This window comes from Barbus barbus, assembly GCF_936440315.1.
Source record: "Barbus barbus genome assembly, chromosome: 42".
NCBI classification, from domain to species: domain Eukaryota; kingdom Metazoa; phylum Chordata; class Actinopteri; order Cypriniformes; family Cyprinidae; genus Barbus; species Barbus barbus.
The window spans coordinates 8,992,463-9,015,274 of NC_136720.1; the positions used below are offsets into that span (position 1 = coordinate 8,992,463).

General features: G+C 36.0%; 1 protein-coding gene across 3 annotated transcripts in view; it reads right to left on the bottom strand.

Moving 5' to 3' along the window:
* Positions 1–4,192: 4,192 nt before the first annotated feature.
* Positions 4,193–22,812, bottom strand: part of LOC306861225 (protein kinase C theta type-like) — a 35,908-nt gene continuing 17,288 nt past the window's right edge. For all 3 annotated transcript variants that reach the window (XM_079403373.1, XM_079403372.1, XM_079403374.1), the window contains 16 exons: positions 20,712–20,911; positions 19,742–19,802; positions 19,455–19,638; positions 17,389–17,420; positions 17,199–17,284; positions 16,397–16,526; positions 15,347–15,456; positions 13,103–13,241; positions 12,135–12,292; positions 11,490–11,663; positions 10,378–10,469; positions 10,208–10,270; positions 9,960–10,098; positions 9,662–9,850; positions 9,443–9,571; positions 4,193–5,427 (listed from right to left, as the gene is read on the bottom strand). In XM_079403373.1, the coding sequence (XP_079259499.1) occupies positions 5,269–5,427; positions 9,443–9,571; positions 9,662–9,850; positions 9,960–10,098; positions 10,208–10,270; positions 10,378–10,469; positions 11,490–11,663; positions 12,135–12,292; positions 13,103–13,241; positions 15,347–15,456; positions 16,397–16,526; positions 17,199–17,284; positions 17,389–17,420; positions 19,455–19,638; positions 19,742–19,802; positions 20,712–20,911 (2,045 nt within the window). In that variant the 3' untranslated portion in view covers positions 4,193–5,268. The remainder of the gene's footprint in view (positions 5,428–9,442; positions 9,572–9,661; positions 9,851–9,959; positions 10,099–10,207; positions 10,271–10,377; positions 10,470–11,489; positions 11,664–12,134; positions 12,293–13,102; positions 13,242–15,346; positions 15,457–16,396; positions 16,527–17,198; positions 17,285–17,388; positions 17,421–19,454; positions 19,639–19,741; positions 19,803–20,711; positions 20,912–22,812) is intronic.

Genomic DNA, 22,812 nt, shown 5'->3' on the forward strand with positions numbered 1-22,812 from the left:
ACTTCTATTGTTCCTGCTATCTCTCTGATGGATTTGTTTTGTTTCGAAAGCCTAACAATGGTCTGTTTCACATGCACTGCATGGAGAGATCCTTTGACCACATGATTTGGGTTCACAGCAACAGCTTCCAAATGCAAATGGCACACTTAGAATCAACTCCAGACATTTTACCTGCTTAGATGTAGAAATAATGAAGGAATAGCCCACATCTTTTCATGAAACAGCTTTTGAGTCAATTGTCCAATTACTTATGGTGCTTTAAAAAAGAGCTGTAATTCCTTAAACCTTCCTCCAATTTTGATGTGAATACTCTCAAATTAAAGTGTGCATTTTAAGCCCATATTCATTATAAAACTGCAACTTGAATATGTTTTTATCAGCAGCTAAAATACAAATTGTGCCTGTGTCCAGATATACAATGCAAAGTATTGGAACAAAAGTATTGGAACAGTAAAGACAAAATTGCTCTGTTGGCTGTGGAGTCAAGACATTTACAAATATGATTAAAAGATGAATATGAGACAAAACTACAGAATGTCACATATTATTATTGGGTGATTCAACACATAGATGTTTTACCAGCTAAGAAGTTCAGCACTTTTAGAGTTTCATCCCTCTATCTGATGTGAGCATAAGTATTGGAACAGTTGCCTCACGGATCTTTCTAAGTGATCAGCTGTGTCCTGTCGCATTAATTCTTCAGATATTAAAAGTAGGGAATGTGTCGTATCAGTTATATCCATTACTTCTGCATTCTGAATCTTGCATTCGATGATGACACACAAACCAGGATGAATATGAGGGAGCTGACTTTGAGAGAACAGCAAGCAATTTGGATGCTAAAAGAAAAGAGGAAGTCAAGTAGAGCTCTAGTAAAAACAAAGTGCATTGAGAAATCAAGAGTTTGGAAACCACCAGCGACACCAAGATTCAAGAGTTTTTATTTGTCACATACACAATTATACAGAGTATAACCAGCAGTGAAATGTAGGTCAGGTCCGCTCCAAGGACAGTGCAATTATAAAGTATACAAATATTAGGAAAGAAAAGTAGAAAAAATAAAATAAAAGAATAACATAAAATAAAAGATAAGATAATAAATATAAATGCGCAGGTCCGTATGTTGTTGACTTAAATAGTAATAAGAGGAATGTGCAATAGTTGTACAGGGTATTTACATAGCAGCAATATGAGGTAGAGAAAAATTATGAATAGCTTATTGATATGGTGATATTTACATGAAGTCATGTGATGTTATGACACAGAGTTAGAGTTTAGGAGCCTGATGGCCTGGGGAAAGAAGCTCCTCCTAAGTCTCTCAGTTTTTGCCATCAGGCTACGGAAGCGCTTACCAGATGGAAGCAAAGTGAATAGACGGTTACCAGGATGATTTGAGTCCTTGATGATTTTAACCGCTCTATTTTTGCAGCGTTTGAGGTAGATGTCCTGCAGAGAGGGGAGAACAGACCCTGAGATGCGCTCAGCTAAGCGCACAACTCTCTGTAGTGCTTTGCAGTCCTGATTGGAGCTGTTTCCATACCACACTGAGATGCACTGAGTCAATACACTTTCTATGGTCCCTGAATAGAAAGTTTTCAGGATGGCTGGTGAGACCCTGAATTTCCTCAGCTGACGCAGATGGTACAGTCTTTGCCTGGCTTTCTTAACCTGTGTTTGGATGTGTGTAGTCCAACTAACCAGCAACTAACAACGACCTGATCTGCTGAGAAAACAACAGTAGTTGATGACAGACAAATTATAAAAGCTGTGAAAATGAATCCTAAAAGACGTGTCTGTAAAATCACCAACAACTTCCAGAAAGCTGGGGTGATGCTCTGACAATCTACTGTCCTCAGGAGACTGACACAGAATTACAGATGCTACACAGCAAGATGCAAACCTCTGACCAGAACCAAAAATATAAAGGCAAGATTATAGTTTGCAAAAAAGCACAAAGGTGAGCCATAAGAGTTTTGGAACTGTGTTTATGGACCGATGAGACAAAGATGAAACTTTATCTAAGTGATGGGAAAGCAAAAATGTGGAGGAAAAAAGGGAACCGCAATGATCCCAAGCATACAGCCTCATCTGTAAAGCATGGTGGAGGTGGTGTCATGGCATGGGCATGCATGGCTGCCTCTGGAACAGGCCCTCTCAACTTTACTGATGACTTAATGTATGATGACAGTAGCAGAATGAATTTGGAAGGGTACAAAACCATCTTGCCTACGAATATTCAAGAAAATGCCACCAGATTCATTGGGAAGTGCTTCATATTGCATCAGGACAATGACCCAAAACACCCTGCCAGTTCAGTCAAGGAATTTATAAGGGCAAAGAAATGGAAAGTCTTAGATTGCCCAAATCAATCTCCAGATTTACATCCGATTGAACGTGAATTTCACCAGCTGAAGAGGAGAGTAAAGGCAGAAACTCCCCAAAACAAGCAACAATTGGAGTTGGCTGCATTAAAGGCTGGGAAAAGCATTTCAAAGGATGAGACCAAGAGTCTGGTGATGTCTATGGGTCACAGACTCACTGCTGTGATTGTGTGCAAGGGATCTGCAACTAAATGATAGCTTTTAATCTTTTATATCTGCCTTATGTTCAACTGTCCCAGTACTTCTGCTCACATCAATGTGTGGGATGTACTCTAAAAGTGCTGTTCTTTTTATTTCGTAAAACATGTATGTGTTGAAACGGCTAATAATAAAATGTGACATTCTGTAGTTTTGTCTCATATTCATCTTTTAATCATATTTGCAAATGTCTTGACTCCACAGCCAACAGAGCAATTTTGTCTTTACTGTTCCAATACTTATGGAGGGCACTGTATATTGACCTAACTGTAGATAAATAGACAGACAGCCGTTGTCCCTAAGTGACTTGATGCCACAAAACTCAAAGTACTTCAGTTGCAGTGACATGGCTACATTGTTTAACCTTGACCAAAGTGGAGTTACTTGTGTGCATGTGTACGTTTATGGACTCTTTATATACAAACTGAACAATCAGCCTACTTGGAAATCAGTCAATTACTCTATGACTCTTTATACATGTGATGCCAGGTTATGGGTGATTTGCAGGGTGTGACAGAGTTTGCATGAAAGCTGCGGGCAAAGTACAAGCATTTACCCAAAGCGTATGGCGGTTTAACACTTCCAAACTATTTTGAAAATGTCTGAAAGTGCACATTCATATATAAACAGACATACTTATATATATATATATATATATATATATATATATATATATATATATATATATATATATATATATATATATATATATATATATATATTAACGTTCATAAGACAAGTGAAAATAAAGTGCAGAATGTGATAGAAATTAACTTCCATTTATGGTCCTAGACCTGCATAGCATCATATAATGGACTGTGTATAGATGCAGGGTGTGTTGTGTTGGCGAAATGTCACGAGCAAACGTGTGACCGTTTATACAAGTTCAAGGTGATGAAATTTGTTGTCTGAAAGTGAAAGATAAGTTAGTTTAAGAAGACAGTCGATACATTAATCTGCCTCTGCGCTAGCGGACATAGTGAATTTGTCACTCTACACGAATAAAATGTAAATCTTAAATGCTCCGAGCTGTTTTGTTCTTGTTCTGGATGGACCGAAAATCACATGTAATGTTGTTATATCACAGTGATATGGCACATTGAGTCATTTTCCTGACTGTGATGACTCAGTGGTCATGTGCGCTAAACATTGTTCTCGTGCTTCCTGTCTTTCCTGTTTACTTCTGAAGGAAATACGGACCTCTAGTGGACTTTTGATGGATTTATTGAATCTGTGTTCCCTATATGGCTTCATTTCAGTAGCTTTAGTGTTTTGAGTCCGAATATGCAATATAAATATAAAGTCCGAATATAAAAGTCAGAATGTGCAATGCGTGTTTTTTTTTCTAGCAGTGAATTTGTGGAATATGTTGGTTTCAAACTTTGAGAATACAGCCATCAAGGCGTAATTTTATTAGATTTTTGGAGCTTCTGTGAACAATCGGGATAAAGCAACATTTGGTGTGACAATGAAGTCATAGTTATGTTATACCAAATGTGATTTGCCAAAATTTCAGTTACTTAATACTGACTTGGAACTTAATATCGGTCTGAAAAATTGTGCCAATAATTTGTCCCAATGACATCACTCAAGAAATGAGCTTTTCTTTGTTTATACAGTTTAATTTATTCAAGGTTTTAATTTTTCATGCACTGAAATAACCATACATATAACAAGAGAGAAATTAATACATATTATATGATTCTATGTTTCAAAAGAAATTATAATAACTATACAGAAAAGGTAATTGTGTAATAAAGAACCTGTCTCTCTAAATATACTCAGTTTTTGCACCACATTTATTTCCAAGAATTCATATTAACTTTGTACAATCCAAGAACATAGAACCTAACCGAGCAGTACTTAAAGTTTGCTACACAGTGATATTTTACCACTTTTCACACCTCTATACAAGGCCTTCAGAATTCAGTATGGAACACACAATAAAGTAGAAGATTATTAAAGATATGGACACCACAGTATATTCATTCTAATAAAACACATGATACATTTCATGATGCACAAACACAAATAATACTTTTCAAACAAATACCAAAAAAAATCATCACAATATGAGATGTACAAATTCAAATCTCAAATTCATCACTATTGTTAAATACATATATCTCCCTCAAACTGGCCTGTGAATTCACTTTTTAAAATCTTTAAATTATTTCAGTCACATTTAATAGTGTCAACATTGTGCCGTTTCTATTTATGACACACTGCAGATACTCCAGGCATTTTATTTAGCTAATTTGTTCATTTAAAATAAAAGGATTACAATTCTACATTTCCGGACAGTCTGTACATTTTAAGGAGTAGTGGTGGAGATTTTTCTGTTATATCATTAAACCAGTAGGAGGCCACAAGCCTCATTCACTTCAACTCTTTCAAAAAATTTGAATTAGGCTTTGAGTTGTTACTCAATATTACCTTCTTATTAATGTTAGTTTGAGACCCCAGAACCGTTCTTCTTTTGTTAGTTCATATGTTTTTAGCATTGTACCTCACAAAAAGGCAAGGAGGCACCAAATAATATCATAACAATACAGACACAACTTCCTTTTATTTACTAACCATAGCATTAATTGAGGTTGACTAGAGGCTGGTATGTTATTCAGGTGAGTGTTTGCCTTTTGGTTTGGCCTTTTTCACAGTATTTGCTCAAGTGTCTTTTGTTTGTGAGTCAGGGGCTCTTGAGACGGGACATGGCGGGGTTGATGAAGGAAAAGTTGTTGAACATGGTCTGGTCCACACTGTTGATCATGATACAGTCTGTGACGGAAAGTCGAGGCTTCTCGTTTATGAACTCCTTATCGAAGTTACTGCAATCACTTGCTGATTTCTGTAAACAGAGTTAGTGTGTCAGTCAAAGGTCAACTCTGTTCCAAAATCTACAGTAGTGAACTGCTGCCTTGCTGTTTACCGTAACTCATGAAACCTCAAAAGTTACTCATTTGAAATGATCTTTATCATAATCATTTCTCAATAATGTTGCACACCACAAAAAGCATACTCGATGCTAGCATTTTGCTAAGCTAAAAACACAACATTCTAAATAGCCTAACAACACTCTATAATTAAAATCGTGCTTGATTGAAATCAAAGACATCTTGTTGCGTCGTCTAATTTTTTACCTCAGTGAACCATAAACGCTTTTTTTATTCCAGAAGTTCATGTTTCAATACATATTCCTTGCATTCAAGTCCCCAAACAAAAATGTGAGGAACAAAATCTTTACATTTTTGTTAGTTTCATCAAGACTTATGAAGACTACTAAATAATTTAAAATAAATCAACTTGCAATTAAATATATATTGGCCATTCTACAGAATTGGTGCAAACTGCTGTCCCACAACCAAAAAACACATTTAAAAAGCATTTATGTATTCAAATTTTAGATGTTTATTAAGATATTCTATTATCAATTGAAACCCACAATAATATTTAAAATATTAGTAAATTTAATATATATATATATATATATATATATATATATATATATATATATATATATATATATATATATATATATATATATATATATATATATATATATATATATATATATATAAAAAACCACCATTTATTGGGTACTTTCAATTGGAGGTGGCTGTCCCGAACCTTAACCCCTAAATTTCAATTTATGAAAATATTGAAATTTTAGTATTTTTTTTTTTGTTCCATTGTAGTTTTTAAAAGTATCTTTTTGATTCTATTAAAAAGTGAAGTTTAAAAAAAGATGTATTCTTATTTTCTTTGTAAATTACGAAACTTTATGTAAAAAAAAAAAGTGTCCCGCATTTTTCATGTCTCTACCCAAACAATGCATATTTTTGTCTGTTGGCCGAGACTGATTTTAACTTAACCTATACATTTATGATCCGGAAATATTCCTGTGTCCCCCTCTCACATAGCTACAAGGTGTGAGAAGATCGGTCTCATCATTTTGAGGTACATTTGTTCAAAAGTCTGAAAAATCTGTGTGTAACTTTAAGGAACATCACTACCGAACACCTTTTTTCTGCAATTAAGCACACTTTTTTTGAGTTATTCCATAACATTTAGTTTTTATATGTATACCAGTGTCCAGAACTGTGCTAGCTAACCATGTGCTGATTAGCATCTTTGAGCTAGGTTCAAAATGATCCCAAAATGTCACTGCCAAAATATTTGGTGGAGTTTTGGTAGTGAGCTCTGTTTTTTTTGGGGAGTTAACCCATAGAATTGTCACTACTGAAACAGTCACTTCCGAAACATGTCATCATTGTTTCAGTAGTGACAAAAGGGAACAAACAATTTTAGTACAGTTATGCAATTTTGTGTGTGTGTGTGTGTGTGTGTTTTAATAGTATTTTAGTATGTGAGTTAAAATTCTGTAATGTGATGTGGTTGCTACCAAAGCATTACCGAAAATGTGCTGTCACTACCACAGTGATATATGTGGCCCTGGACCACAAAACCAGTCATAAGTGTCAATTTTGTGAAAGTTGAATAAATAAGCTTTCCATTGATGTATGGTTTGTTAGGATAGGACACTATTTGGCCGAAATACAACTACTGAAAATCTGGAATCTGAGGATGCCAAAAAAAACAAAAAACAAACAAAATCTAAATATTGAGAAAATCGCCTTTAAAGTTGTCCAAATGAAGTCCTAAGCAATGCATATTACAAATCAGAAATTAGGTTTTGATATATTTATGGAAGGAAATTTACAAAATGTCTTCATGGAACACGATCTTTACTTAATATCCTAATGATTTTTGGCATAAAAGAAAAATCTATAATTTTGACACATACAATGTATCGTTGGCTATTGCTACACATATACCTATGCTACTTAAGACTGCTTTTGTGGTCCAGGGTCACATATATACAGTGGTGGCCAAAATGATTAGAACACTACTATTTTCAACAGCTAAAAAAAATAGTTTTAAGTCAGTTATTTCTATCATTTGTGTCAGTAGGAAATATCACTTTACATTTTCAAACATGAATTTTGCCATTAATTGTAGTAATCCAGTGAGTTTTGTATGGACAACAGCCAGTGCTCCACATAGAGAGATGATCTCATCATCATCCAGTCTGTCTGGAATGACATGAAGAAAGAAAACAAACTGAGACCGACTAAATACAGAAGAACTGTGGCAACGTCTCCAAAATGTGCTTCAAGAAACATGCGTTGTGTGTCAGACTGCTTGTGCAAACAAATCTCTCTGGATTATTACAATTAACGGCAAAATTAATGTTTGGAAATGTAAACTGATATTTTATACTGACACACTACAGCAAAAGATGGAAATAACTGACTTGGAGGTTTAATTTAACTGATAGTAACAGAATATCAAACAAAAAATCCAGAAAAAAAGCAGCATACAAATGTTAAAAATAGATTTACATTTTAGTAAGTCAAATAAGTATTTGATCCCCAAGCAAAACATGACTTAGTACTTGGTGCAGAAACCCTTGTTGGCAAGCACAGAGGTAAGACATTTCTTGTAGTTGGCCACCAGGTTTGCACACATCTCAGGAGGGATTTTGGTCCACTCCACTTTTACAGATCTTCTCTAAATCATTAAGGTTTCTTCGCTGTCTCTTGAAAACTCGAAGTTTCAGCTCCCTCCACAGATTTTATATGAGACTAAGGTCTGGAGACTGGCAGACCACTCCAGGGCCTTAATGTGCTTCTTCTTGAGCCACGCTTTTGTTGCCTTTGCAGTATGTTTTGGGTCATTGTAATGCTGGAAGACCCATCCCAAGCCTTCTCTGAATCATTTAGATGTTCATTGGAAAACTTCAGACGGGCTTGTACATTGCCTTCTTGAGCAGGGGGACCTTGTGGGTGCTGCAGGATTTCAGTTCATTGCGGCGTAGTGTGTTATCAGAGGTTTGCTTGGTGACTGTGGTCCCAACTGCCTTGAGATCATTAACAAGCTCCTTCCATGTAGTTCTGGGCTGATCCCTCACCTTTCTCCTAATCATCCTTACCCCATGAGGTGAGATCTTGCATGGAGCTCCAGACCGAGGGCGATTGATGATTATTTGTATTTCTTCCAATTCCGAATAATCGCACCAACAGTTGTCTCCTTCTCACCAAGCTTCTTGCTGATGGTCTTGTAGCCCATTCAAGCCTTGTGCAGATCTACAATCTCGTCCCTGATGTCCTTTGGTCTTGCCCATGGTAGTGGAGAGGTTGGAATGGAAGATACAGATTCTATGGACAGGTGTCTTTTATACACACAATGAGCTGAAATTAGGAGTATCTTAAAGTGACAGGACTAATCTGTGTTCCACATGTGAACAACCAATCTGTGGGAGCCAAAATTCCTGCTGTTTGGTAGGAGATCAAATACTTATTTGATATTTTGTCTCTATCAGTTAAAATAAACCTACCATAAAAATGATAAACCCTTTTTTTTTTTTTTTTTTTTTTTTTTTTTTTTAAGTGGGCAAATTTACAAAATCAGCAAGGGATCAAATAATTATTTTCCCGACTGTATATGTGTGTTTGTACATGGGAAAAAAAAAAAAAAAAAAAACTTTCTTAGCTAGAAAGATATTTATGTCATATGTGGGCAAAAAAAAAAAACATTTTGGACATTGGAACGTTTTTAAATAAATTTTTTCATCAATCAGAATCAGAACATAATCAGATTAATCAACTAATCTGCAATCTTTCTGATTATTTTTTTTCACTGAGCCTGTCGCATTCTGGGATTGCATTTTAAATGATTCATGCAATCCGTTTTGGAAAAGCTTATGCATGAAGAGCGCGGTTATCTTTAAAATGTTATCTATGTAGGCAGCTCATTAGGTTTTGGAACGGAACAACGGTCTTTTACGGCAGTGATGAACTTACCACAGTTGGCCTGAAGGGCGGCTCCACCTGTCGTTTCTCTAGTGCGTTCCAGTCCGTGTCTCTGAAGAATGCATGCTGTCGTATATTTCCTTTCACACCCAGCCTTCGCTCTGGTTCCCGGACAAATAGCTAGAACCATTCAGAAAACCCAGTTATAACAGATTGAGACCCACAAATCAGAGTAAAGCATTCTTCTATTTAACATTAACTCTGACGTACCTTTACAAGAATGTCTCGTGCATCTCTAGTTAACCAGCGTGGGTAACACGGGTCATCTGTGCGAATCGACTGAAACAGCTCTTCCTCGTCATGGCCATGAAATGGGGACTGGCCAATCAACATCTCATAAAGAAGGACACCAAATGACCACCAGTCTACAGAAGTCCCATATTTCTGCCCAAGCAGAATCTGTGAAACATAGTGTACATTTATTCATTGTTTGTGCAATCATTTTTTTTACATGTAAACAAATTAAAAATGATATATTAACTATAGTAAATGTGGTAGCGATCCTCACCTCAGGAGCGATATAGTCTGGTGTTCCACAGAAGGTACACGTCCTAGCTTCTCCAAACATGTTCTCTTTACACATGCCAAAATCTGCGATCTTGATGTGACCATCGATGTCTAGCAAAATGTTATCCAGCTTAAGATCTCTGTGGAGGCATAATACGCATATAAATATATGGAAACATTGAAATATCTGTCTATTAGCTCACTTTTAGCTCATACTTTATGTAATATAGTTTCCACAGTAGTGTATACCTGTACACAATGCCTTTAGAATGTAGAAACTGCAGCCCACAAACGATCTCCGCTGCATAGAACCTATCGACAGAGAGAATAGAGGTGTAAGAGTCAAACCCAGAGAAAAGAAGAGTAGGCAGAGTCTCAGCTTTTAAAATGTTTTTGTGGGGGCTGCATATGACTCTCACGTGGACCGTGGGAGGTCAAATCTGTGGCAGGCCTGGATGTGGAACATTAAGTCGCCCCCATTTAAGTACTCCATCACGAAGAAAAGATTTTCCTTTAGAGACCGATACAAAAACAGATCAGTTCAGAGTGGTCAAACAAAACCGCATTACTTCAGTATGCGAGAGTGACTCAGTGTGTGTCATGGGGTGGGCGGAATGTCCAGAATCTTATATTGTAGTATTTCATGGCCACTAAAATTCATAGGCCTTGAACAAAAGTTTATCAATATAATCATATTTTTATTATTTATTCACTATACACAGCATTATTACAGTATTACTATATACTGTTGTGATTATTTACTCAGCCTCATGTCGTTCCAAATAATCCGTCAGACCTTTGTTCATTTTCAGAACACAAATTATGATATTTTGATGAAATCAGAGAGCTTTCTGACCCTGCATAGATAGCAATTTGAAACATTATATGGCCCAGAAAAGTAGTAAGGACATCATTAAAATAGTCCATGTGACATCAGTGGTTCAACCATAATGTTATGAACACTTGTTTACAAGCAGAGGAATGCATACTCATGCGTCTTGCTACTCTCATGAAAGCGTGTCGAAGACTGACATGAAAGAGAAGAAATCGTCAAATAAAGTCATTATTTTAGTTTTCTTTGCGCACAAAGTATTCTAGTTGCTTCATAATATTATGGTTGAACCACTGATGTCACATGGACTATTTTAACGATGTCCTTACTACCTTTCTGGGCCTTGAACTTTTCAGTTGTGTTGCTGTCTATGCAGGGTCAGAAAGCAGTCAGATTTAATCAAAAATATTGTAATCGGTGTTCTGAAGATGAACAAAGGTCTTACGGGTTTGGAACAACATAAGGGTGAGTAAATAATGACAGAATTTTAATTTTTGGGTGAACTAACCCTTTAATGGCCCTTTCTTATTGCAGACCCTTATAAGAAATTCAACCTAATAAAAAAAAAGTTAAACCATAACCATGTTTTAAAAACCATAAAACAAAACAAGTTACATATAAAATATTTAGTAAAATCTCTACTGATTGGCATTTTCCTATGTCATACTGCCCATCCCTAAGTGTGTCGGCGTGTATTACCTTGGTCTGGAAGGTGCAATAGAGGTGTGTGAGGAAGGGGTGTTCCCAGGCCAGAGACAGCACTCTTCTCTCCACCATAGTGCATTCAACATCATCATCCATCAGAACTACATCTTTCTTCAGGGCCTTTACTGCAAAAAACTGCCCTGCACCTTTCAGCTCAGCCAGGAATACCTACAACACACATGCACATAAGCAAGATTTATAGAGTATTGAGTATGCATCCAGAATGATGTTACAATGTATTTAACAGGCTGTTGTCTTGTTCTGCCTATTTCAGCAATGCCATATATAACAGCTATCCATGAGTGTTACCAAAGCTAGTTCCTTAAATTATTAAAAACATCCAAATTGGCCAGGTATGCTCAGGACGTAATTTTGCAAACAGTTACCATGTTTAGTTTCAATACGGCAAAGTTTAGCCAAGATTTATTTATTTGTTTAATTTCCTGTTTGGCATCCTCACTGTAGTATTCAAAGGTTATTCATTGCAGATTTGTTATTTATATCGGTTTGACCCATGGAATCAAAGGATGTCTCATTTCTAGGCCAGTCATTTCAAACGTTGGTAGGCTATCTACTCTAGTTCGAATGAAAAATCACTGCTGTGATGTGTTTGCTGTGAGCGGAATACACTATTCTTACCTTTCCAAAGCTTCCCTTGCCCAGCATCTTATGCAGAGTAAAATGATCTAGGCTGAATTTGTGGTGCTCTTTGCGTGGGAAGGCATACAGGGGTTCAGTCTGTTCAAGACTTGGCCTGCGGCCCTCAGCCGCAGTGTCCCATGAGATACCTTGATGCTCTGTAGGGAGAAACCAAGAACAGTTGGGTGTAAATGGATTGAACAGGACCGCATTAATCCATTAAATCAAACAATCAATCAATCCAAAACCTAGTAAGCTTCTTAGCAAGGAAAAATTTTAGGCACAGTAAGCATGCTTCAGATGCAAAGCCTGATCCAAATGGAAGATAATAAATGATTAATTATGCTTAAGTCATTCTGGCTATATGATAAGACTGTATCTCACATATCTTTATCAGATAGGTCAATTCCAGACTGCTCAGTTATGGTGGATTATGTCAGAGAATGTTACAGAAATTTACATCCATTACTGTAAAATATTGACAGAAAATAGTTCCATTTCATTCAAATTTAATGTTTTACCCATTGTTTTTGGGTGCTATGTAATTTTTGTGCTTATGACATTGTTAGATTAGCAACATGCTAATGTCAGATTTCACTGGAATCTACTGTTATTGGAGCTTTGAAGCCAGTTCAGTGACTACTTCCTTTTGATCGCTACCTAGTTCCTTTATAAGCTTCTGGTAATTTCTAGAGAGGGCATGTTTCGGTAAACTGAAAGAATTTTGATAATGTTTAAACTGAAGAAATGGCCAACTCCCAATGCAGCGTACTTGACACTGAAATCTGTAGCTGACTGAGACGGCCTTCCCGTCTCTTGCTACTAACTAAAGATTCATTTAATTAGATTAATTACTTTAGAAAGCAAAAGTAATTTGATGTAATTAAATTAATCTTTATTTATTAGCAAGTTCGACCCTCAAATCTGTTCAGAATTGTGAATGTTGTTTCTGCATATGTTATATTTACCTTTGCATGGTAGAGGTGGTGCAGGCGTGAGGGGTGAAATTGGTAAGTGGCCTGAAGGCTCTCTTGTGACCCCTGCCTGATTTACGCCCACTGGACCCTCTCGACCAGCAATCTCAGAATCCCGAGAGCTGCGAGCCTGCTATGGAAAGAAACGCACACATCAAATCAGATTAAACGACCTGCACCACATGATAACCTAGGTCATTCATGTCATGTGTACTATATTAGACAGAAAACATACTCTATAGCATTGCTAGCATGTGGTCCTACATTGTACATAACTGCCGTTTTTGCTTTATTTTGTATTGAGTAGAGCTCAGTGAAAAGTTTCATTCAATGTGGTGGATGGAAATTGTTATTCTACTCGGAATTTGTGCTCTACATTTAACCCATCCAAGGTGCACACACACAGCAGTGAACACACACACACACACACACACCGTGAACACACACCCAGAGCAGTGGGCAGCCATTTATGCTGCAGCGCCCGGGGAGCAGTTGGGGGTTCGGTGCCTTGCTCAAGGGCACCTCAGTCATGGTATTGAGGGTGAAGAGAGCGCTGGACATTCACTCCCCCCACCTACAATTCCTGCCGGCCTAAGACTCGAACTCGCAATCTTTGGATTATGAGTCCAACTCTCTAACCATTAGGCCGCGACTTCCCATCAAATTTAATTTAAAAGTCAAATTGAAATGCCATTTAACCGATGTGCTGTTAGGTAGGAACTATGATGTGACTTTATAGGCAAAAACACAGAAGCGAGTTAGCATTTTATCCCTTCCGGTTCCATTGTCCCAGAGTCAATGAGTTTTTTTTAATGGGATTTTGGTTAAATCCCTTAAATAAGGTCCGTGGTTCACACACGCTCAAGATACTTTCACGTTTTATTCTACAACATAAAACACACCAGTTACACCCCACTCGTGATTTTTTTTTTTAAACTGTTATGTTTCTTAAAAAAGACGGTTGCTAAATGGGACTACAGGCGCTGTCGGAGGCATTAAACGTCATCACACCAAACAATTTATCGATCAAACTAAAACTGAAATGGGACATTAGTAATAAATAGTATAGTGAACAAATGAAATAATCATAACTAAAGGACATGAAAACACGTATTTCTATACATTTCGAAATAAGGTGGATTAAAAGTCAATATATCCTTGATTTAATATGAATATTTTAATTGAAAACACGTTTCCACGTACTATTCAATTAAATTCCAGTGCATTTAATCTACTGTATTAAATAACAGCAGAGTGCGCGAGTTTTTGGATATGTTAAGATTAAACTTATTTTAATGAATAAAGTACCACATTTCAGCTATCATTTTGTTAGGGAGGGTACACAGTTATTTGTCAATCTATATGCTTTCTATCAGCTTCATGTGGCCATAAACGTTTAATTTTAATGTGGCCTCAAATTTCCCTTTCACCGCGACTAAGCCGGTAAATGTGACGTTTACATGGGATATTCGTAATATTTATGGTACGGACCCAGAGTCTCTGTATCAGTAAGCGATAAAACAAAGACTCGTGTTGCATTTTGGGGCAAAGCAAAAAAAAACAGTCAAACAACATGTTACATATAAAATGCGAAAAACTATTAATTGGTTATTCTATCATTAATTGTATTATAAACTATACTACAATCGGAAAATACTGTAAATCGATAAACTGTTCAGCGTGATGTTTAATGTCTCCGACAGTGCCTGTAGTCCCCTTTAGCAACTTGCTAGCAACCGTCTTTTTTAAGAAACGCGACAGTTGGGTGAATCTGTTAAAATCTCAAGATGGGTGTAACTGGTGTGTTTTATGTTTTAGAATAAAACGTGAAAGTATCTTGAGCGTGTGAACCACGGACCTTATTTTAGGGAATTTAATCAAACTCTCAATAAAAAAAAACCATTGACTCTGGGACGATGGAACCAGAAGTGCTAAAATGCTAACTCGCTTCCGGGTTTTTGCCTACAAAGTGACCATAGTTCAACCACTCTATTAACATGTAGAGATTAACTAACTTGTCATCTAGATTCACATTTTGGTAAAAGCCACTTGAACCCTTTGCAAATACTGCCTAGAGAAATATTTTGCCCTCAAGCAAAATTACCGAATGTGGATTCCTATCGAAATGACGGGATTTCATCCAGTAAAATTTTGCCAGACAACAGTAAATGGCATGACATTTGTTACATAATTGTCACACTGCGTAGCATCTGTGGTTCATAATATGTGTCTTCCAACCTGTTGAGTGCTCTCAATCATAGCCAGGGCCTCTGCCATCAGCTTCTGGTTGACGCCACAAAGGTTTGCTACTTTCCTCTGACATTTATGGTGAACGTTCATGCCACACTCTGCAGTAAGAAAAAAATATTCAAAACATTAAACTGAAATGTATGTATAACATTTTAAAAAAAATAAAACCGTGATTTTAAAAATATAAAATACTAAATTTCAGAAACTTGATTTGATAAAACAGGTCTTATGAATGTTTAGGGGTCATTCTACAAAACGGGTGGCATTTGCGTCCTTGATTAAAGTTCCTTATACAGTATATGTTTAAAAAACTATTTAAAAAACGTACCTATTAAGTTCACCAAAATCTACATTGAGTCATTTTTATTGCACATGATATTGGTTTCAGTACAAGAAGATATGTTATAATGAAATATAAAGCTCTCACAAAAATATTAAATTTTATTTTAAATGACAAAAGCATTTCAATTAAGATGTACATCATTAAATGCAAAAAGTCTGGCTGTGCTTAATGGGTACATTTTTTTTGTACCCTTTAAGCATACCCCTTTTCCCATTAAGCTCACATCATGTTAAAAAAAAAAAAAAATCTTATTTTAAACAACCTTTGTCTTATTTATCATTATTAAAAAGGTTGCACATCAACTCTGTTACCATATTATCGTCACCCATTTAATAATTATTTCATTTAAAAAAAAGACATCATCCTTTCTGTAAGTGAACAAGCAAATGTTTTTGTTCCTTTTTATCATTTTTCTTGGATTTTTCTCACACCATTTCAGATTAAAAAATAAAATTGAAAAAAAAAAAAAACTTGTATTCCTTAAGTTATGTCCTAACATATGTATATGTATGCATTTATGTATGTGTATGTATGTGTTGTATCATATATTTTTTTTTATTTAATAATTACATTTAAACACATTTTTAGATGGAATACTATAGACATTTACTTCAAAAACCACCTTTTTAAAACGGTTAAAACACAGAATGATCCTTAGACATGTATAGTTGGCATGTGGTTGTGTAATGAATCACCTTCACATTTAAGGCCCTGCCGAGCAAGACCCCACAACAAGGTTCCACAGTGCTCACAGAACGTGGGGCTCATGTAGTTATACACTTTAAACCTGTGAGGCATGTCAATCTTAAAACGTTCCTTATGGATCTGGAACACACATGTACACACAGATTTAGTCTGAAAAACATACTGTACATACACACTGACAGATCAGGTCAACAAGGAAAATGTCCAAAACACCATTCGTGATTTTCAGTGTGACTCAGTAAAGTGTGGAAAGACTGTTTTGTGGCGTCTACCAATTACTGGTAGTCTGCGACCCAAAAAGAGAATTAATTTTCTTAAATATTTAGCATTATGCATTCATCCTGGGCAAATTCCCTCCACTGGCCCTTGTCTATCATGGCCTCCTAATAATCCCCATACACTTGATTAGCTCTATGACTCTCTCTCCTCTCCACCTGTAGCTGGTGTGTGGTGAGCGCACTGGCGCCGTTGTAGTGTGGCTGCCGTCACATCATCAAAGTGGATGCTGCACACTGGTGGTGGTTGAGGAGAGACCCCCCCCACATGATTGTAAAGCGCTTCGGGTGTACAGCAATACACAAAGCACTATATAAATGCATCATTCATTCATTCATCTGCAATTACTAAAGCTTTTCTGAATCTATAATTAGCCTAAAGTTGCACAAGATGTCTAAAGGTCTCTGACTTACTATAAATTCAGGGCACCGAAACCCTTTTGTGAGGCAAAACAAAACACTTTGTGTGCTTGATATGATTGAATTAAAGGGTGATGAAAAATAACGTTGTATTTACCAGGGTTTCTTTACTGTTTACTGCTGAGCCTGTGCATTTGGCGATGACTTTGTCAATACACTTTTTATGGATGGCAGCATTGCATTCTGGGAAAAAAGAGAGAAGTGTGTAGGAGCATTCCTGGCACTGATTTAATGGAAACTTGTATAGGAACTGGAACAGCAATGAGGATGTGAAAAAAATGACTTACGCCGACACTGATATCCTTGTTTATTCAGGCCCCTGAAGTAGGAAAAGAAACCATTAAGAAAATATTAATGTAATGTATAATTAATATACAGTGCTAATTTTCTTGCATATACAAATATATTTTTCACAATTATATGTTATACATATGGTGGCCCAGTAGTGCACAACACAACAAAATCTTCACAACACAACGGAAAAAAGCCACAACACAATGAAACTGGCACAACACAACAGAAACAAGCCACAAGACAATGGAATCAAGCTGCAACACAACAAAACTAGCACAACACAATGGAAACAAGCCACAAGACAATGGAATCAAGCTGCAACACAATGAAATTAGCACAACACAATGGGAACAAGCCACAAGACAATGGAATCAAGCTGCAACACAAGGAAATTAGCACAACACAATGGAAACAAGCCACAAGACAAAGGAAACAAGCTGCAACACAATGAAATTAGCACAACACAATGGAAACAAGCCACAAGACAAAGGAAACAAGCTGCAACACAATGAAATTAGCACAACACAATGGAAACAAGCCACAAGACAAAGGAAACAAGCTGCAACACAATGAAATTAGCGCAACACAACAAAATTAGCACAACACAATTTGTCCTATGCGTTGTGGGGATTACTTTGTGTTGTGCACAACTGGGTCACCATACATACACCTGTATATCATGATATAAATTTGATGTTGAGTAAATTTTATTACATATACCCCGGTTTCACAGACAAGGCTTAAGTCTAGTCCTAGACTAAGATCTAAGTCTGAGCGGTTTCAACTAAAAGAAACTTGCTCTGACTGATGTAATGTATAATTAATATACAGTGCTAATTTTCTTGCATATACAAATATATTTTTCACAATTATATGTTATACATATGGTGGCCCAGTAGTGCACAACACAACAAAATCTTCACAACACAACGGAAAAAAGCCACAACACAATGAAACTGGCACAACACAACAGAAACAAGCCACAAGACAATGGAATCAAGCTGCAACACAACAAAACTAGCACAACACAATGGAAACAAGCCACAAGACAATGGAATCAAGCTGCAACACAATGAAATTAGCACAACACAATGGGAACAAGCCACAAGACAATGGAATCAAGCTGCAACACAAGGAAATTAGCACAACACAATGGAAACAAGCCACAAGACAAAGGAAACAAGCTGCAACACAATGAAATTAGCACAACACAATGGAAACAAGCCACAAGACAAAGGAAACAAGCTGCAACACAATGAAATTAGCACAACACAATGGAAACAAGCCACAAGACAAAGGAAACAAGCTGCAACACAATGAAATTAGCGCAACACAACAAAATTAGCACAACACAATTTGTCCTATGCGTTGTGGGGATTACTTTGTGTTGTGCACAACTGGGTCACCATACATACACCTGTATATCATGATATAAATTTGATGTTGAATAAATTTTATTACATATACCCCGGTTTCACAGACAAGGCTTAAGTCTAGTCCTAGACTAAGATCTAAGTCTGAGCGGTTTCAACTAAAAGAAACTTGCTCTGACTGATCTTAAAATATAACGGTGCCTTTGTTTTGCCTCAAGATGCACACCAGTAATGTTGTTTTTCATTTAAGTAATTTTTAAAAATGTACTTAAATGTCCTAATTGAACTATGGCCTAATCCTGGCTAAGCCCTGTCTGTTAAACCGGGCCTTAGTCTATTTGTCTTTTTTTTTTTTTTGATTGATTGATTTCAATGATTGACTTTTATATTTTAAAGAGGCCATAACATTGAAGTTAAACTGTTCAGTTTATCAGTGCACAGTATTTTAAAGACACTTTTTTGTTTTCTTAGTCATAGTCAAATGTTATAACTTGCTCTGTTGATATAAACAAGGCAAAATAATATAAATATTTGTATTGCAGTTTTGTAAATGAATAAATTCATCCATAAAATTCCACCCCATATTATTTTACAAATGCTGTTTCGTGTTAGATCTACAGAGAACTGTAAATAAGTGATTTTTTTGTGTGTATATTTATTTATTTATTTGAGACGGTGCATAATACCAGACAAACTCCTTGCAGACTGAACAGAAAGTCGGCTGAGGGAAAAAGGTGGCGGTAAACTCGTGACATTTGACCACATGAACTTTGGCCTGTTTGATGGCTCCTCGTCTGTGATGCAGGGCGAACACCCCTTCTTCTTTTTCCCGTTCGGTTTCTCCATTTCCTTCACCGTGACCTGCAGCATCTAAGAACAAACAAGAACCCAAATGAAAACACCAAAAATGATTTATGTCCCCTGATCCCATTTTGAAAACTCAACCAAGCTCCTGATTTAGAGAAATACTAACCACTCCTCTCCAAAAAATACCGCGCTTCCATCAATAAGCGACCCTGTGGCTTCAGTTCCACCTATATTACAAAAATAAATCTTATTAAATAATTGAAAATAGATGTGAAACATTTATAACACATCCATTTTTATAGATTTATTTTAGTGCTAGGCAACGATTAATCACATCCAAAATAAAAGTTTTTGTTTATATAATATGTGACCCTGGATCACAAAACCAGTCAATCACCAGTCAATTTTTCAAAATTGAGATTTATACATCATATGAAAGCTGAATAAATAATCTTTCCATTGAAGTATTGTTAGGATTGGACAATATTTGACCGAGAAACAACTATTTGAGTATATGGAATCTGAGGGTGCAAAAAAATCAAAATATAAAGAAAATCGCCTTTAAAGTTGTCCAAATGAAGTTCTTAGCAATGCATTACTAATCAAAAATGAAGTTGATATATTTACGATAGGAAATTTACAAAATATCTTCATGGAACATGATCTTTACTTGATATCCTAATGATTTTTGGCATAAAATAAAGATTTATCATTTTGACCCATACAATGTATTTTTGGCTACAGCTACAAATATAACTAGGCTACTTATGACTGGTTTTGTGCTCCAGGGTCACATATATGCGTGTGTACTGTGCATATTTATTATGTGTATATATAGACACACACACATACAGTATAATTTTTATATATATATATATATATATATATATGCATGCATGCATACATAATATACACAGTACACACACATATATTATGTACACAAAAACATTTATTTTGGATGTGATTAATCGCGATTAATCATTGGCCAGCATTAATTTATGTAGTTTAGTGTTCTAATCCACCCAAATTATTTTATTTTTTTCCCAATAATTTACAACAAAAAGGTCAAGCTAACTCAATGGTCAATGGACTATATCAGCACTGGTAACACATTTGTTTCCATTTTTCTTTCTCACCCAGATCTCCAATTTGCCGTTTTCTTTTTTACAGCGTGAAGCGAGGGTGTCGAGTTGAACAGTAGCCTCCGTCTTTAGCTCAGCCGTCTTGTCCTTGACCACCACATGCATTACTCGTCCTCTGTGGACGTGAGCGTCAAACGTGCTGCTCCAGGGGGGATACATGGTGGGCCGCTTCTGTTTGTACACCTGACCCTTTTCTACAGACACACACACAAATATAATACAAATACATCTCCAAATCAGTTCCACACCGCTGACAGTTTGACTGGACTAAGCTTTAAAAGTATCAGCACAAGTAAATCACTTCATTTGTATTACAGCATTGTAACTGGATTTACCGGATCAGAAACTAATACTAGTGAAATGGCACAATGCTTTTTCTGTTTGATAGTAATCTGACAGCCTTTACTGCAGGAAAACAAATATAGAGCCATGCAAATGAAACCATGCAATTTTGGTAGAATGTCAACATTTTCCCTTAGTTAAAGTCAACATGACATTTAACCTCAGGTCTGCTTATTTTTTAATGTTTGCAATAATATTTCATCAAAATACCTCTTAAAACGACTTGCCTTTTTGCTGACATCATCAAGTCCTCTTATTTTTAGTCCCTCCCCTCCGTATGTGTGTGTGTGTGTGTGTGTGTGTTGTTAAAACAGGTTGCGAACAATTTCATTTAATGTGTAATTTGACATTAAAATTGGACATACAGTTTATCTGACTTATACTTGAAATCAAATCAAGAAGAATCAAATTAATGAAGTGACTTTCTGCAAAATGCATTTGAACCTACCTACTGTATGCATGTTTTTGACAACTGAGGAGTTTTAATACATCACATATTTACATGGATGGATGTCCATTTATTTATTTATTGGTTAAACTATTTTGTTTCATTTGTTGTTAAAACAGGTCGAGAACGGTTTCATTTAATGTATAATTTGACATTAAACATAAACTAGGCATTCAGTTTATCTGACTAGTGCTTGACAGTGAAGATGATTCAAAAGCGTTTGAGACTGACTTGACACTTTATACTTTAGGTATGTGTGGTTGCGGTTGGTTATAGAGAATGAAACCAAAGGGGTTGCTGGGAAAGCCTTGTGTCTTCTGTACTGCTCAGTGGCCATGTTTGAGTAATATGCATGTGTGTACAACTGCTTATCATTTCATCTGATCTGATTTACACCCACATTTTACTAGCTATGGACATCCGTGCAAGTAATTATATGGTGCATAAATGTTATCAAAAATGTGCACACAGTAGGTGAGTTTAAATGCACTTAAATGCAGAAATGGTTACTTAATTTGATTCTTATTGATTTTAAGTGGGCGTTCTAATTATTTGCAATATAGAAGCAGTGAAACATTGCAGTGATCAAGTCTTTCAAATGAACTGGTTGATCTCGTTCTTAAATTATTAACTCACTGAATTCATTATCCAGTTGCAGTGGTTTCAGAAGAATAAAGCACAAAAATCATATGGAAATGTATGATAGTTTTAATTGCATTTTACATTCTTAAAGGCACTGTTCACATTAATTTTATTTGCTTGGAAAAGGATGTCCAGAACATTGTTTAAAATATATATATAAAGATGGTTATTTGGGTTTGGAACAATACGAGGGTGAGTAAATAATCACAGAATTAATTTTTTTGTGAAACATTTCTGTAGGACATGTAGAGTTTCAAATAGTTCCTACAGTAATGCATATAAAAACATCATGACGGCATCTACAAAACATTTTGTAATTTTGCATATTTGGTTGTAAAATGCTATTAGACATAATGAAAACAGTTTTGGTTCCATATTTGGCATTTGTCTGTCATCATAAACTGATGCTGAATATTCTAATGACTAAGTACCTAATTTGAAGTTTTGGGATGTGTGTGTGTGCTAGACATATAGGCATGCTTTATGAATCACAACCTGAAGAGTATGTTTAATAGGAAAGAAACCGATACCTCCTCTTTTACTGATAAATGACACCTATGACACACACTTCCCTTAAAGCATGAATTCACACTAACACACAAAACATCCAATAATTGTAGGTTTTGTTACCAATTTTGACCAGACATGCTTTCTCCCACTGAA